This window comes from Eulemur rufifrons, chromosome 30 (genome assembly GCF_041146395.1).
Source record: "Eulemur rufifrons isolate Redbay chromosome 30, OSU_ERuf_1, whole genome shotgun sequence".
Lineage (NCBI taxonomy): Eukaryota > Metazoa > Chordata > Mammalia > Primates > Lemuridae > Eulemur > Eulemur rufifrons.
The window spans coordinates 62,740,865-62,758,307 of NC_091012.1; the positions used below are offsets into that span (position 1 = coordinate 62,740,865).

Consider the following 17,443-nt stretch of genomic DNA (forward strand, 5'->3'; position numbering starts at 1 on the left):
TGGGTGCTGGGTCATCCATTGGGAGTGTGTTTCCACTCTCAGACACCTCAATTTCCATCAGATGTGACTACTCAAAACCAAGACAGCCTTGAAGAGAGAAGAAATAGCCAAGCAGCAAGAGCAAATGGGTTGAGAGTATTCAGCGTGTGAGGAGGGTGACTACTGGGTGTCAGACTCAGCTTTGCCTATGATGTGTGGGTGCTGGGGTGGGGGAGCAGTTACTGTGTATACGTCAGCCTTAAGTCTGATATGTGGAGCACCTGCCCTTTGAGTCACCTCCTTCTCCTCTTCCTGCTTCAGTTCTGAGCAGCAGTGCCTGCACTGGGCTGGCTTTTTCTAAGGGCCCTGTGTGTGCCATGACCAGGATAGCTCAGAGAGGTGGCTGCATTAAGTTGCCTAACTGGAAAGCTTTCTGTTTGTAGGCTGCACTTGAACTTGTTCTTTATGACTATCCCCTCTTATCCCTAAGCCTTCTTCTGGGCCTTCACAGTCTTTCCCCGCCTGAGCCTTCCATGGGCCCAGGAGAAGCCTTATTTCAGGCAGCTCTGTTGATCCTCACCACGATGAACAAAAAGAAAGGTTATATCTCCATTTTCTTTTTATTTTTCCTTTCCTTTACTTTTTTAAAAAATCTTGTTTTGAGACAAGGTCTCACTCGGTTACCCAGGCTAGAGTGCAGTGGTGTGATCATAGCTCACTGCAGCCTCGTACTTCTGGGATCAAGTGATCCTCCCACTTCAGCCCCCTGAGTAGCTGGGACTACAGGTGTGTGCCACTATGGCCAGCTAATTTTTCTATTTTTTGTAGAGATGAGGTCTCACTATGTTGCTCAGGCTGGTCTCACATTCCTGGCCTCAAGCAATCCTCCCACCTTGGCCTCTCAAAGTGCTAGGATTATAGGTATGAGCCACCACATCCGGCTATATTTTCATTTTCAACCCCACTTCAACTGAGCCAGAACACTCATGAATCTCCCTGAGATCTCTGTACCTCAAAAACTTTGCTTTAGAGCCAATGGAACTCTGTAGTTGGCTCTATTTATTGCTTGTTTGCTATTTTTATTGTACATTCATTCACTGTCTTGAGCACAATGTGTCATCACAGGCATCCTTTGTGGAACAGACACATGTGAAGGTCAGGTGTCTTTCCCACTCCGTGTGCCAGGTAGGACGCAGTGCTACAGGCCTGCTACTGGTAACCAGGCACCACTGGCATGGGTGAACAGTAAGGCATAGAAGTTCCTCCTTCTATGTCTCCAGGGTCCATAGGGCCTCTGGCACTCTGAAAACAGAGGCTGAGCCCTACCTGCCTTGATCATTGGAGGTGGAAGAGGCTGGTTGGCAGGCCTGGAAAAGATCATCTTCCTGGAATCCAGCAGGAGGCGGCAATACCCTGCAATCAGGCAGGCAAAGTTGGTGGCTTCGGGCCACTCCATCAACAGTACCAGAGGCTGCAGGAGAATTGAGAAGAAACATAAAGACATGGAAAGGAGGGAGGTAGGTACATTTTTGGAAGGATGATAGATAGCAAAGAAAAGATGGCTTGCTTAGCTATGGGAACCATACTTTCTGAACCCCAAATTGAGGCACATGGCCTAACAAATAGTTCTTCTGATCTGGGAATTTCTTTGTAGTAAACTCTTACCCAGGTATCGAAATTAAATCAACCTTTAATTATACATTTAATGAACCACCTTTACTGCAAATGACTAAAATTATATAACATGTGACTACTGTGTTGGCTGTATGTGTGTTTGTCAGAGCTTGGCAGATGTGTGGGCTAACTGGGGTGAAGCTGGGAGTCTAGGCTAGACTGCAGAATGGCCTGGTACACTCTTGACTCTAAGCTACTTGGGTGTAAGAACAATCTCTTGCTCACCTCCACATGCCCCCTACAATACCCAGAACAGCTCCCTGGACATAGAGGATACTATTTGGAATCAAGTCCTAATTGCGTCTTTTGGGCCAAAGTGTTTCTGGCCCGCCCTGCTCAGAACTTCATATTCTATCCCCTTTCCTCTGTTTCCCAGCGTCACCTCATGATGTTAACTGGTGCTTCTTAAAAGAGCTCCTTGGTTAAAAGTGTTTGTGACACAGAGTTAAACGAAGCTATGCAGATAGTTTTACCATGGCAATTCTTAAGACCCTTTAATATATTGATGTGCACTGTGAAACTTCAAAAGAAAGGCTTTAGTATTCCAAGTTTATTTGACCACAAACATCTATTTATTTTTATAGAACATCTCATGGTAACAGGGTTGTTGTAGTTGTTTTTAACCCACCTTGGAAAATACTTGTATACTCTGTTGACTTCTGTTCCTAACTCTAAATCAGTCAGATTAGCCCGGGGGTTAACTGCTTCAAAGACCGGGCAATGCTATACAAAAAAATCAGCACCTTTTCAAGAAAACTTCCTAATATCTGTACTAGAATTTAAAAAGTGTGGCTTGATTAAGCCTGGGTCAGACTGAAGTCAGCTATGGGGGTGTTCTCTTTGGAATAGGGCAGTGGGCTCCAGATAAAGACCCCTGATGATTGACTAAAGAGGGAGCCATGGGGCTACAGGTTGCCTAGGCCTGGGGCTCCCAGACCAGGCATTAAGAGCTGAAAGAATTAAGCAGAGGGAATGAGACCCTTCTCTGACCAGTGAGGAGGCTGCTGCAACAGGAGAGGTGATTAGGGCCTCCACTAGGGTAGTGGCCATTCCAGTAAAAAGGAAGGGACATCATACAGACTTGATAGAACTTGGCCACCAACTAGATTAGCCTCCTTTGGCTGAATCATTATCACCTGGGGAACAATTCGGAATCCAAACCAGTTCAGTTGTTAGATAAAGCTGTACCAGTTTTCTTTGCTGTCTCCCTGGATCCCAACATACAGCTTGAGTTGAATTCTTTATAGTTCATATATTCTTATTTTTTTTCTTTTAACCGTGAGATACTTGCTTTTGATGTAGTTCATATAGATCAGGGGTCGACGCACATTTTCTATAAAGGGCTAGATAATAAATATTTTAGGCCATGAGGGCCACACAATTTCTGTCACAACTCTGCCATTGTATGTAGTGTGAGAACAGCCATGGATAATCTGTAAACTAAACAAATGGGCATGATTGTGTTCTAATAAAACTATATTTACAGACACAGGCAGGTTGGATTTGGCTTATGGGCTAGTGCCACCTGATCTAGAAGTGAGATTTCTTTCCAGCTAGATACAACTGCATTTATTCATCACACATCTCAACTTGTTACATTTGCTGACAGACAGCAAATTGCTGACAGACAGCCTTCTCTTTTGGAAATTCTTCTCTTGGCTTCTGTTTCTGTGAAGTGACACTGTGTTCTGGGTCTGTAATCTCTGACCATCTTTGGCCGCCTCTTCTTGTGGAACCCCAGGCTCAGTCTACAACCTCAATTCTTCTCCCTCAGGGCGGCAGTTTTCACCTCTATGGTGGCGAATCCAAAATTCCAGCCTATTTCTCCCTTGAATTGTTTTCCTATCTCCAAACTTACATGGTGCTATGTCTATATCACACAATTTTGTGCTGGATCAAATACTATCTTGAATTGTATAATAATTATTGTACATCCAATTACAATGCATGTCACAGTAAGGCATTTGGACTCTGCCCCACAGGAAACAAGTAAGCGATGCTCCTATAGAGTTGATGCAATACCACTGTGAGGCAAAAGGAACAGTCTCTACCCTGAGGAACAATGGCTCTTTTCTCCAGCAAGAAAGGGGTTGGGGATGAGGTATTACTTTTGAGTCATTATTAGGAAGTGACAAAGGAGATGTTTATATCTCAAGCTAATAAACACTTCTCAGTCACAAAAGAATGGTCAACCTTATATACAACAAAAGGGATGGAAAGGGGATGGATTTTGGGGGTGGGAAGAGAGTCAGATACCCCTTCCCACTGCACCCCTGCCACCAATTGGCAGAAGGGTACAGAGAGGTTGGGTGTGGATGGCTGCTAACACCATTACCACGAAGGCCCAAGATTCATTAGGCCTTAGGAGCATTCACAGACATCACCACCATTCCTACTGCCACTGCTTTATTTCAGACCTTATCATCTTCCTCCCAGACCAAAACTTCCCAAGGTATGTGTGAATGGGTGACAAGTGTGCTGAGATCCTGAGCCCCTCAGCCTCTGGGTCCTATTGCCTCTGGCCATAAGCTGCCTTATCTGTGTGTGTTTATATGCCTCTTCTGTTTGTATGTTTTGTCATACAAATTGTGACATTTACTCATGATATGGAAAAGGCTGGGACACACTAACCTAAGACCTCCAATAGCCTCCTGATTGGGCTCTCTGCTTCTAGTCTCTGCCCACTTAGCTCCACTTCACCTCCAAATTGCTACCTGAGGGGTCCTTCTAAAGTACAGTCTCATTGTCATTTAAAATTTTCACTAGCTCATCACCTATAGGATAAAATGTAACTGCCTTACCATGGCACACAAGCCCTTCAGGACCTGGACCCAACCTCCATCTCCAACCTTATCTCCCATTAGCGCTGCCAGTGCTGTCCTCCTGTCTGTCCCTCATCTTATGCTCCAGCAAGGACATTTACAGCTCGCTTGATCTTTCACACCTTCATACCTTAACCTATGCCGCTCCCTCTGGCTGAAAGGCTCCTGTGCCCTGCTTTTTCTACCCAGCAAGCTGCTACATATTGGCTAGTGCCTTCTGGAGAGCATGAATGACTGAGAGATGCATCCGTTCCTTCCAGAACAGGGCCAACCCAGTTCCTGCCCTCATGGAGCTTACAATCTAGCAGGAAATAAGACATGAACCAAACAATCACGCAAATGACTATGACTGCAAGGTGTGATAAGCACTTTGAAGGAAACAAAGGGAGAGCTACAAGAACACAGAACGTTCTGGAGCACTCTGTGGGTGGGTGTGTGTGTGTGGACGTGTGTGTGTGACTAATTTGGTTTCAGAAGCTGGAGAAAGCTTTGAGGAAATGACATTGGCTGACAAATAGAATAAGGGACCATTTGACCAAAGTATAGGCTGAGTGGCTGACTGACTGAAGGACAGGCCGGCAGGCTGGCTGGTTGCAAGACTCACTCCTGCCCAGGCTGACGAGTGTGCTGCAGGGTAGGCACAATGCCTACGGGCCTCACATTCTGGCGGCTTAGCTACCTGGCTGGCTGCTTGGCTGGCTGATGGACAGAATTACTGACTGACTGGAAGCTGGGAGATTAACTGGCCGATTGGCTTAGTTGTCTGACTTCGGTTTCCCCCTTTACCCCCAATATAGCCCAATGCTGGTAATAAAACAGCAGAAGGCAAAATCCTGCACACAGAGAGGGCCAAGCACATCCCCAGCTGGCTCAGCACAGCATGGCAGAGCACATCAGGAACCTCTCCTCAGCGTCCCCAGATGGCTAACTAGGCCCTGGCACGGGCCAAATGCCACTTGTAAAAGCAACACAGATGCACTTTTTGCCAGGAGGGGTAAAAATCAAACCAAAGGCAGGCAAGCCAAGAGTTTGGATAGGTTTCTTAGAAACCTTCAAAAACAACATTTTATTTTAAATAGGATTTTAATGATCTCGGCATCCAATGGAATGCTTGGCCCTACGGAAAGCACTAGAGCAATAAAGCTCAAACGTGAGAATAGGAGACACAATGGGCCACGAGAGATCCCTTGGGACATTCCTTTGATGGCTTCTTTCCCCGCCATGTGATTCTGTGGTAATGGGGTATGGTAATGGCCCAGTGGTGTCTCAGTCCCAGGGTGCCGTCTCTTGGAGAAAGATATCGTTTGCTCCACTAAGAGCAAGTAAGCTGAGTGAAAATTATAACTATGCCCAGGCTATCTTCCAGTGGAAAAGGAGAATGGAGTCTGAGGCATGAATGAGCCAGGAGAAGGTACAGCAGGGATTGATTTGACATGTTCCAGCCATATCTCCTTCCCAGGGTGCCCTGGGCACTCTCAGGCACCCAGCACTTTGTGATGCCAACTAGGGAGGGGATTGGCCCTGGGGTAGCCTCGGCTCACTCTAGCATCCCTGAAAACAGGAAAAGGATGGGACTCCAGGGCCCTGGAGGGGTAAGGGTACAAGATGATGGTCCTTGAGACCTAGAGGGCCAGCACATTTGCTTTCTTGCCTCCGCACCACAGGGAAAGGGTATTTGGGCACAGGCAGACAATTTGGGAGCAAGGCAGAATGTCGCTTAAGGCAGTGGTTCTCAGGCCAGATACACATCAGCAGGGAAGACCTGTATACCCCTGGGCCCACCCCCAGAAATTCTGATTTAAATGATCTGGAGGAACCTGGGTGTCTAGTGGTTTTAAAATCTCCACACATGATTATAATGTGTGGTCAGAGCTGAGAATTGGCTTAAATGAATAATTTTAATAATTATCACCAGGCCCTTCCGGAATATTCCCAGAGCAGAGGGGAAGTGGGCCAAGTCTGGTTTGTAACTTCCACGTCTCCTCTTAGGGATGCTTAGCAGCCATGCCTCAGGGCACCTATGCAGTCGGGGCTGCTAAACATCTCCCAATGAGTTCTTTCAAGTCCTGATTGATAGCGGTGGCCAATTTCCCTGGTGTACATGCTCCCTCCATGGCTATCGAGCTTTCGAGCTATCAATGTGATGGCACTGAATGCACAGTTGGGAGAGATGTGGCCAACTGGCTGTGGCATGCTGTGTGAACTGGCTCCAGCGCACCACTGACACCGTGGGCAGACTCCTGCTAAGCCCAGGGAAGCCATTCTCCAACTAGAAGCTTCCCAAACCCTGTTCCCCCAACTCCTTCCTAAGGGCATCTCTCAGTAGCCACAAATATTACTGGCATAAACTGCCTCCAGGAAGCTTTCCTTAACACCCCCAGCCAGAATCTTACCCTCCTCTGTATTCCCCTAACACTCTCTTGCTATACCTCTTCTATGGTACCTCCTTTGGTCTGTCATGTATTTGTGCATTTCTTTCCTACAAGATGGTAAGCTTCGTGAGGGCAGGGAACCATGGGTGTTTTTTTTTTCCTTTCTTTTTTTAAAAAAATCTGTGTATCCCTATTGTGTTTAGCATGCTTCCTAGCAATAGTATTAATAAGTTCATACTAAATGACTGTCAAGTGGAAACCTTGACTTTTTTTTTCCTCCCTCAATCATCCTCTTTTCCTTTTACCACGATATCATCCATCTTGCCTCTGTTGTGCACATAGCACCATTCTACGGTGCACTTGGGATCCGTGCAGTAGGCAGCAGGGTTAGGTGTGATGTGAGAAGACATGTGCAGTGTCTGTGCAAGAGCGGTGCATGGCAGAGGATGTGCATGCACATCTCACTGATTCTGCATGTTTTGCATCTGCTTTTTCTTTCTCATTACCACTGCTGTCCCTCCAGCTCGGGCCCTTATCCCTCCACTCCTGAACTAGTGCCCTGGTCTTCTCCTTGCTGCCCTGGCTCCACACTAGGCTTGCTCCCACCCACCTTGCACCCTGGTCCAAGCCAGCTTTCATTCAGTCACCCCTCTGCTCAAGGACCTACCGTGGAATCCCACTATTCTACCACATTGACTCGAAATTCCTCAGACTGGCCTTCGAGGCTTTTAATGAACTTGTTCTGCCCATCCCCAATCTCCCTAATCTCCTTTCTCGGTATTCTCTCTAGTCAAGCAACTATGCTTACCGACCTGCACATATGGCTTGCTTATTTCTGTGCTTGCTCCTTGCCTTTGAACACATCCCACTTCTCCCTGCTAATTCATGCCTATCACTTCAAGATCCAGCTTAAAACACCCTCTTGTGGGAAGCCAGTCTGGTTAACTCCTTCCTGTTCTTTTCTTCCATGTTCTACACCACACTTAAGTATAACATTTACCTCGTATTACTTTTTCTTTACTGCTGTTTTGCTTTTGGAGAAATAACAGGTCTCATTTGTTGAGTACTCAGGATGTGCCAGGCAGTGTGCTAAGACGTTTTTATGTACATTTTCTCATTTTACCCTGACAATGACCCTTTGAGATAGGCACTCCATTTTGCAGTTGAGGGAATCAGGGTTCAGAGAGGTTAAGATGCTTTCTCAAGGCCATAGAACTTGGAAGTAGTAGAGCTGGGATTTGAACCTGGTCTATCTGATTCTAGAGTTCTATAGATGTTCTAAAGCTGTTTTTAAGGCAGGCCATGTGTCTCTGTGAGTCCAGTCTCCCCAATAAGAGTGTAGCCTCTTTGGGGCAGCATTCATGCCCACAACTGTGTCTGGATTACTCCCAGAAAGAAGCACAGTGCTCCTCACTCAGGCAACACCCACCGATCCCCTGGTCATCCTGTCTCCTCTCAGAGCTCTGGTCATATAGATCTCAAACCTGTGTGTTCTCAAACTGGTTGCACTGCACGATCACCTGGGAAACTGGAAAAAAAAATGCCAATGCCCAGGCTGCACCCCTGATCAATGAAATCATAATCTTTGGGAGTAGGATCCAGGCATCTGTTTTTTTTAAGGCTCTCAAGGAAATTCTATTGTGCAGCCAATGTTGAGAATCACAGAAGACGGCTCAGTTGGAAAGCCGTTTTTCTGTTTTAAACCCCTTTTATTTCTCAGGAATCCATATGTCCCCTGCATGCCTTGTCTTTCCTCCCCCTTCCCTGCCAGTCCATTTGGCCTCTACTCAACAACATCTGAGGAGGGCGGTCACCACTGGTTGAGGAGGTAGCCAAAAGCCAATTAAACTTGGCTCCAAGCAGGTTCCTAAACCAATGGGAATCCTATGAATCACAGGTGGAGAAATTAACATATTAAAACTTTCTGGGTTTCACCAATACAAAAATAAAGCAAATAATTCGGTCTTTTAGAAACAGCAAACACTCCACCTCTTAATCGGCTAACAACATCTCCCCCTGGGAAATCCTTTAAGAAAGGAAAGTTGCACCTCCTCTAAGAGCTTCCGCCAGCTGGCAGGCAGGCCTGCCCCCAGCCCACACTGGTCACTGGTATTCAAACAGGAGAGCTGTGGAGGGGGTGGCTGGCCACGGCTGCCAGACTTTGCGCAGGCGACAGCTGCTTGCCAGTCCAAAGGAGCTGGTCTATGGGAAAGGTTCTAAGGTTCTGGAAGAGATGGATTCCAGGAGGTGAAACAGGGACTAAGCTCCGCCTGCTCCCCGTCTCCACAGGTGCCCTAGGGTGTTGTTTCCATGTGTTCAGACACCCCCCTCCATGATTCCAGGTGTGTGTGCACCTATGGCAGGGCCCCCCATCGGTGTGCACAAAGAATAGGTAGAGTTGAGCCAAGATATTCATCCTTTCAGCCTCTGGGACAGCCAGGCAGGGCCTGGGGTGGATAGAGTCTCTGAGGCTACTCCACTCGCTCCAATGTTCCATGTGAATGTAATTTTCTATGTGTGCTATGACACTAGAAAGATCAGAAAGCAATGGCCTGAGGCTAGCTCCAAGTTCTCCAAGTCCCCTGCCCTGTGCTGAAGACCTCTCAGGTTGATCTGACACTCCCTAGCCTTCCCTAGTGCTGGTGGAATTATTATGTGGTCAAAGCAGGTCCCAGAGGGTTGAGAAGGGAAAGAAAGATGAGCCCCAAAGGGTCCAGGGTCTGAACCTCTTCAGAATCACTGAACCTCACCTAACAGGCTCAAACTCTCTTTCTCAAGTTTACTTCTTCCCCTGTTCCCTAGGCCTGTTTCTGGACAGAAGGAGTCCCTCGAAGCAGGGCTTACCTTGGCATCCATGATGCTGGTCTCCACCCGGGCCACGCCCTGGTTCTCCCGGAACAGCTGGATCTTGCTGATCTTGCTGAACTCGGACAGCACAGTGGTGAGGTTGGTTTTGAGGTCAATAACATGGCTGATGCCGTGACGGGGTCCCACCAGGAGAGTGGTGGCTGACTGCTTCTCGTCCTGATTCGCAAGCATGTGGCAGGCAGCATTCACAGAAAGAAGGGGTGGAGGAGGTAGGGAGAAGAGGCAGGAGGAGGAAATAGAAAACATGCATTGGACTGGTTCTACTGGGGGGATCTGGAAATATCTGGGCCTCAGTGCCAGGGCAAGAGGACAACGTTGAGGGGAAAATGGTTTGGGACTCCCCTGTTCCCAGGGTAGGGCCCCAGATCATCAGTTTCGATGGACACCTTAGCCTCAGCAGCAGGGCTGGCTCTAGCAATATCATTAAGTAGGTGAGGTTTGTTTGGGTGTCTTTAGAGCACCCTCCCCTACCAAGCCCCAGGGACTTTCCATTTGTTGCTGCAGGCCATTCAAGGCCATCCCCCTCACGCAGTGCTCTACCTGACCAGGTAGCATCCTGGTCTTAACCCTCCCCCCACCAACAGCCACTCAAACTTGCACGTCTCACCCCGTGCCAAAAGCTAAACTGGCCCAGTAACTCTGCCTAAGGTGTTAACGGGTGATTGGGCACTTCATGGGGGCCTCTTTCCCTAACAGGACATTTGTCCTTAATAGGCACTCCAGCAGTCTGAACTGAAAGGAATGGCCCAAAGGAATTTCAGCAGTGGCAGGTGGGTAGAAGAAAGATTTGAGGGTGTGTGGGGGTAGAGGGAGGGGACGGTGGGCTCTCAGTGTTCTGCAAATCCCAGTATGTAAATGGATGCCTCTAGGCCTGGTAGACTGGATCTCCTTAAGTGGTCCTGACAGACTTCTTGGAGCGATCAGGCCTGAGCCCTCTGTCAGCCTATTCCCTGGCATTAACATCACCCTGAGGAACCTCTTGCATCTGCCTATAAACACTTTGATAAGTGGCTTTCCATCCGTGTGCTGCACTAGCATGACAGTGCTCCTGGGAGCAAGACAAGCACCTGGATCCAATCAGCAAGATGATTTGAATTTCCTTTTTGCAGGGTAAACTAGCCTGGGGCACAGTCTTAAGGGTGAGACCAGCTGTGCCTGCCCCAGGGTGTTTTTGCCGCAGCCTAGTGCCAGGCCAAGCAGGGGGAAGTATAAGGACTCAGGAAAGCTGGGGCGGGGACTTTCGGAGTAAGTGGAAGGGAAACAAAAGAGAGCAGGGGTTGGCAAACTACGGCCCGTACACCAAATCTAGCCCACTACCTGTTTCTGTATGGCCCACAGGCTAAGAATAATTTTTACATTTTTAAATGGTTGGGGGAAAATATCAGAAGGTCCATGTCTTGTGACATGTGAAAATTCAAGTTTTCATGTCCATAAATAGTTATTGGCACACAGCCATGCCCATTTATTTCTTCATTGTCTACTGCTGCTTTCTCGATGTGACAGCGGGGCCAAGTAGTTGCCACAGAGACCTGTATGGTGCCTTGCAAAGCCTAAAATCTTTACTGTCTGGCCCTTTATGGAAAAAGTTTGCAGACCTCTAAAATACAGGAAGGGGGACACAAAAGGGCCATGAAGGGATGCTGAAAGCAAATACCTCCTACTTTATCATTTTACCAGAGGCAGGGCCAGAGCACCACGGGGAGGGAAAGGTAGAAGGAGGAGGAAGTGGAAGGAAGGTCTTTAGAAATATCTGCTCCTCCTGCCCTGTCATCCAAGGACAAGAGCCAACAGAGGGCTCCCTCCCCGCTTCCCACACCCCGCCACACTGACCAGGCCCACAGTGTTGAACAATACGCCAGTGAAGGTCGGAAGTTCATTCAGAATTCGAAGATACTGGAGCTTTGCCTGAGTTGCAGAGCCCTGTGGAAACAACCCACCCAGAAATATGAGAAGCCCGAAGAGCACAGGAAAAGCAAACCCACGTTCTCAAAGAGGAGTCTCAGCATCCTGGGACAGGCACTAATCAGCAAGCCACACTGTGAGGATACCCTCTGTAAAAACCGCAGGAAGCTTTCAGTGTGCACAGCTCTTACCTTGAGCATCCCTGCTCCTTCCTCCTGATTCTCGTTCCTAAAGCATCCAGCTGACTCACTTTGTTCTTCGGTTCATTCCGACACTTTCTGCAAGTGTGACACCCTACCTAATCTATACCTCCCTGTTGAGACCCTTTGGACTCCTAGAGTCACTTAGATACTGGCCATACCCAACCAGGGATCCCACTTGAAGCCTTTAATACTGAGCACCCAAAATCCCAAACCTGCTGTTCACTTAGCATTCCTGGTTTCCATCAGCATCTCCCAGGGAATTGAGCCAGAAACCTGCGAGTCACACTGGACTCCTCCTTCCTCCTCTCATCTGTGTGCCACTGGTCACCAAATCATCTTGATTCTACCCTCTGACACCTATCTATCCCTCTTCTCTTCTCTAGCCACACAGTCACTGCCTCGACATTCCCACCTGTGTCAAGGTGACCGCCAGGTTACCTTCAGGACTGACATTCTTTTCACTCTTTCCCTCCAGTGCCACCACACAGTTAGAGGGAGCATCCTAAAACATACGTTTATTTATTTATTTACTTAGAGACAGGGTCTTGCTCTGTCACCCTGGCAAAAGTGCAGTGGCATCATCATAGCTCTCTGCAACCTCCAACTCCTGGGCTCAAGCCATCCTCCTGCCTCAGCCTCCCCAGTAGCTGGGACTACAGGTGCGCACTACCATGCCCAGCTAATTTTTCTACTTTTTTGTAGAGACATGGTCTCGGGGTGTCTCACTATGTTGCTCAGGCTGGTCTTGAACTCCTGGCCTCAAGTGATCCTCCCTGCTCAGCCTCTCAAAGTGCTGGGATTATAGGCGTGAGCCACCATGCCCCATCAGCTTCCTGCTTAAACCCTCCAATGGCTCCAGGCTGCCTACAGGATGAAGTACTAGCCCTTTCTTTGGCACACAAGGCCCTGCATGGACTGGCTCCTTCCTCCTCTCTTGCTCCTACCCCCACCCCTTGTATACCCCTTGCACTCTCTGTACTTGCTTAGGCTGAACCGTTTGCATTTCTTTTCTTGCACCAGGGTCTCTGATATCTCTGGGCCTTTGTACAGATGGATCTCTCTGCCTGGGAAAGTCTTCCTCTTACTACCCATGGCCACCAATTCATCTAGACACACTCCTACCTGTCTGTCCTTCAAGACCCAGCTCTGGCATCAAATACACCAATTCCTGGCCTCTTCCACTTCCCTTGAGCTGGGCCTGGTGTTCCTTCTCTGAGCTTCCAGGGTGCCCGCGCCTATCGCACTGTGTTGGGATTGACTATTGTGTTTCCCCACTAGACTGCCTGACTGAGGACCAAGCCCAGGCCCCCTTTATCTTTGTATTTCCAGCTGGAGCACTGGGGCACCTCAGAAAATGTTAGCTGAGGAGACGTTGGTGAGCACTGGTGCTCTCAGCTGAGAAGAAAACAATCTGATTAAATATGCACAGCAAGGTGGGAATGGCTTAACTCCCAGGGGAAATTTGCATCTTAAAAGAGAAGCTAGTTGGGAATAGGAGGAATCTGAAATGGGTGGGAATATCTGGGGGCGACTGTGTCCCGTGTCTACATCTGTATGCTGATTCTCGTGCTTCTTGCCACCCTCCTGCTTCTCAGGCAGGAAGCACAAGCAGACTGAGCCTTAGGAGCCTAAGCAGGGCCTGTAGGGCTCTGGGCAGCAGGGAGTGGGAGGCCCTCAGAGCACTACAAGGTGGAAGCAGTGACCTGTGCCCTTGACACTAAGTGGTGACCCATTCTCCAGGTCAGGCCTTGTCCCTTAACTCTCCCCTGACCCCTGAGCTGGGTTTTTATCTCCCAGAATTCCATATTCCAAAACGGATAAATCAGAAAGCTGTTGAGGGACAGAGCAGTCATTTCCATAGAAAACACGTGCCTCCCCAGGGTTCAACACCTTCCACATGACAAGTGCTCAGTCAGCACTGATTAATTGGTGAAAGGACCCAAGAATTATCTCCTCCTACACCTTAGCCCCTTTGCATTGAGGGCCCTGAGCTCTCTCATTGAGTGCCACTGAGCTATCTCTGCGGGAGGCTCAGGCCTCTCCATAACTGCTCCCATACCTGGCCAAGCTGGATGTGCACGTAAGTCAAAAACAGTGGTGAGGATCCCCAGAGGATCAGACCCTGCTTGAAAACCTCCCAGGATCCCCCTGTGGCCAGCAGTGCCACAGTAGTAGCACTGTGTGCCCAGTGGCCTACTTTGGGTACCTTGGTGCCACAGGAAGGATGTGTTTGGTGAGCCTTCAGTTGCTGAGAGAGAGATTTCCAGAGGTTCTTCTCTTTGATGCACTGCAGGAGGGAGGGGGGAAGAAAGGGTTCCAGGCCCCACTCCTTCCTAAAAGCAGAAGAAAAGTAAGAGATTAGTGAGAGAGACACAGTGGGGCAGAGAGAAGAAGATGGTAGGACAGAAATTGAAAGTGAGAGGTGGAGTGGGGGACAAGAGACTGGGAGAAAGAGAAGGAGGGATGGGGACCAGAGAGTAACATTGGTCACTGTTCCCCAGTAGAAGCTGTAGCTCTAGGGCCTCACGGTCTAGGTGTGAGGAACTCCAACTTTCACTCCCATCCCGTGCCCTACGCTTCTGAAAAAGCGCAGCACAGCTCAACCAGTGTATCGTTTCCCTGCACAACTATTTGCCCCCATCCCGAAAGGCCCCAGCACAACTCACTCCACATTCTTCAGCGAGATCTTCTGACTAGGTCGAGTGGCTGAGACAGTGATATAGATGTGGAGGGCAGCAAGGCCCAAAAGCATCTCTGGCTTGGGGTCCATTCCAAAGCGTTCTCGGATAACATCGTTCCGACTCTGCGAGAGAGGGCAGTCCAAGCCCATCAGTTAAAGGAGACGTTTCCTCCCCATCCCCTGATCTACTCCCTTACATCCCAGTAAAGAATCATGGTGTCAGTAAGGCATGCTAGATCAAGGGATAGAGGAAGGTGCTGCCCTTGGGGAAGAGAGACAGAGGAGCCTTGGGTCTCAGAGACACTATTTGCTTTATTCAGCAGGCAGTGGACAGCCTTGTTCTCAGTGACAGGTGCACACAATGGCAAGGCACAAGTGGGCAGAAAGTTTAATTCACCACAAAAGCAAGACATGGGACCACTCCCTATCTTTCCTCCTCTTACAAAAAATGTTCCCACTTATTCTTGGGGGTCTATACTCACCCCCCAGCCATACAAGCCTTCTCTACTAGCTCAGATGTGCACAGGGAAGAAAGACATTGAATGGGACTCTCCACAGGGCTCTGGTCCAGAAGCCCAGGGTGAGAAATGGATTGCAGGGATGGGGCAGATATTCTGTTCCTTGGGGTCCAAAGGACAAAAACATTGATGAGTCAATCTTCTCTATGCTATCCTGGGGGGGGGGTCCCCTGGAACTGCTGGCCAAGGGTATGATAACCCCTAAACCCTGAGGGTCACAGCTCCAGCTATCAATGAGTCAGCCTTGGTTAGACCAGTTGCCTATTTTGTTGACGTGGAACCAGGAAAGGCTAAAGGACTAGGGAGCCACAGTGGTATCAGTATAGTATAGGAGAGGGTGGAAAAGGCATACTTCACCAGTGATAATCCATGTAGAAAATCTAATGGAATCTACAAAAAATTACTGGAACTACAGTTGTCTCTTATTACCCAGGGGAGATTGGTTCTAAGACCCCTGTAGATACCAAAATTCATGGATGTTTAAGTCCTTTACACAAAATGGCATAGTATTTGCACATAACCTATGAAAATCATTCTGTATACTTTAAATCACCTCTATATTACTTATAATATCTAATACAATTTAAATTCTATATTAATATAGTTATGAACTGTAACTAATAGTTATTATACTATATTTTAAATTTTGTATTATTTTTGTTGTATTATTATTTTTTCTTGATTTTTTTCAAATATTTTCAAACTCCACAAATGTGGAACCTGTGGATATAGAGGACCAAATGTAGTATGTGAGTTTAGCAAGGTTTCAGGATATAATGTCACTATATAAAAACCAATTGTATTTCATATACTAGCAACAAATAATTGGAAATTGAAATTAAAAATCAAAATCATTTACAATAGCATCAAAAATATGCAATAATTGGGGACAAATCTGACAAAATATGTGGAAGACCCATATATTGAAAACTATAAAGCACTGCTGAGAAAAATTAAAGAAGACCTAAATAGATATAGAAATATATGTTCATGGGTTGGTAGACTCAATATTGTTAAGATGTCAATTCTTCCCAAATTGATCTATTCAACATAATCCCGATCCAAATCACAGCAGGTTTGTGGTAGAAATTGTCAAGCTGGTTCCAAAATTCACATGGAAATGCAAAGGACCTAGAATAGCCAAAACAATTTTGAAAAAGGAGAGCAATGTTGGAGAACAAATACTACGTGATTTCAAGACTTATTACAAAGCTTCGGTAAACAAAAGAATGCGATGTTAGCATAAGGATAGACAAATAGATCAATAGATCAGAATACAGAGTTAAAAAATAGATCACACATATATAGACAATTGATTTTTGACAAGGGTGCAAAGGCAATTCAGTGGAGAAAAGACAGTCTTTTCAACAAATGGTGCTGGAACAATTGGATATCTATATGTGAAAAAAAAACCCCACAAAACTTTGATGGGTATCTTGCACCACATACAAAAGTTACTCCAAATGGATCACAGGCCTAAATGTAAAAGCTTAAATGATAGATCTTCTAGGAAAAAAAACAAAAGAAAATCTCTGTGACCTTAGGTTACGCAAAGATTTCTTTGATATGACACCAAAAGCACTGTCTGTAAGAGGAAAAAACTAACAAATTGGATTTCATCAAAATTCAAACATTTGCTCTGTGAAAGACACTGTTTAGAAACTGAAAAGGCAAGCCACAGACTGGGAGAAAAAATAATTGCAAATAACATATCCAACAAACAAATTGTACCCAGAATACATAAAGAACTCTCAAAACTCAATAATAAGAAAACAAACAACCCAATAAAAAAGAAGTCAAAAAAGCTGAACAGACACTTCACCAAAGAAGATGCACGACATCAAATAAACACATGAAAAGATGCTCAACATCATTAGTCATTAGAAGAATGCAAATGAAAACCACAATGAGATGCCACTACACATTATTAGAATGACTAAAGTAAAAAAAAATATGCAGAATACCAAATGTTGACGAGGATATGGAGAAACTGAAACTCTCGTACATGGCTGGTGGGAATGAAAGATGGTACAACCAATTTGGAAAACGGTATTGGAGTTTCTTTTTAAGAAATTAAAGAAAGATCTACTGTATGATCAAACCATTCCTTTCCTAGGTATTTACTCAAGAGAAAAGAAAGCACATGTCCATACAAAGACATGTACATGAATGTCCATAGAAGCTTTATTGCAATAGCTAAAACCTGGAAACAATCCAGATATCCATCAACAGGTGAGTCAATAAATAAATTCTGGCACATTTATACCATGGATTACTATTTGACATACAAAGGCATGAACTGTTGATACATGCAACAACGTGGATGGATCTCAAAATTATGTCGCGCCAAATAAGCCAGACCAAAATAAGTGTACATACTGTATGATTTTGTTTATATAAAACTGTAGAAAATGCAAACTAATCT

General features: G+C 46.6%; 1 protein-coding gene across 1 annotated transcript in view; it reads right to left on the reverse strand.

Moving 5' to 3' along the window:
* The window catches only part of FRMPD3 (FERM and PDZ domain containing 3), a 59,019-nt gene that overhangs the window by 13,114 nt on the left and 28,462 nt on the right, over nucleotides 1–17,443 (reverse strand). Inside the window, exons 8-12 of the mRNA XM_069464041.1 lie at nucleotides 14,487–14,623; nucleotides 14,027–14,153; nucleotides 11,546–11,635; nucleotides 9,692–9,871; nucleotides 1,306–1,450 (exon numbers count right to left, since the gene is read on the reverse strand). Of these exons, the coding sequence (XP_069320142.1) occupies nucleotides 1,306–1,450; nucleotides 9,692–9,871; nucleotides 11,546–11,635; nucleotides 14,027–14,153; nucleotides 14,487–14,623 (679 nt within the window). The remainder of the gene's footprint in view (nucleotides 1–1,305; nucleotides 1,451–9,691; nucleotides 9,872–11,545; nucleotides 11,636–14,026; nucleotides 14,154–14,486; nucleotides 14,624–17,443) is intronic.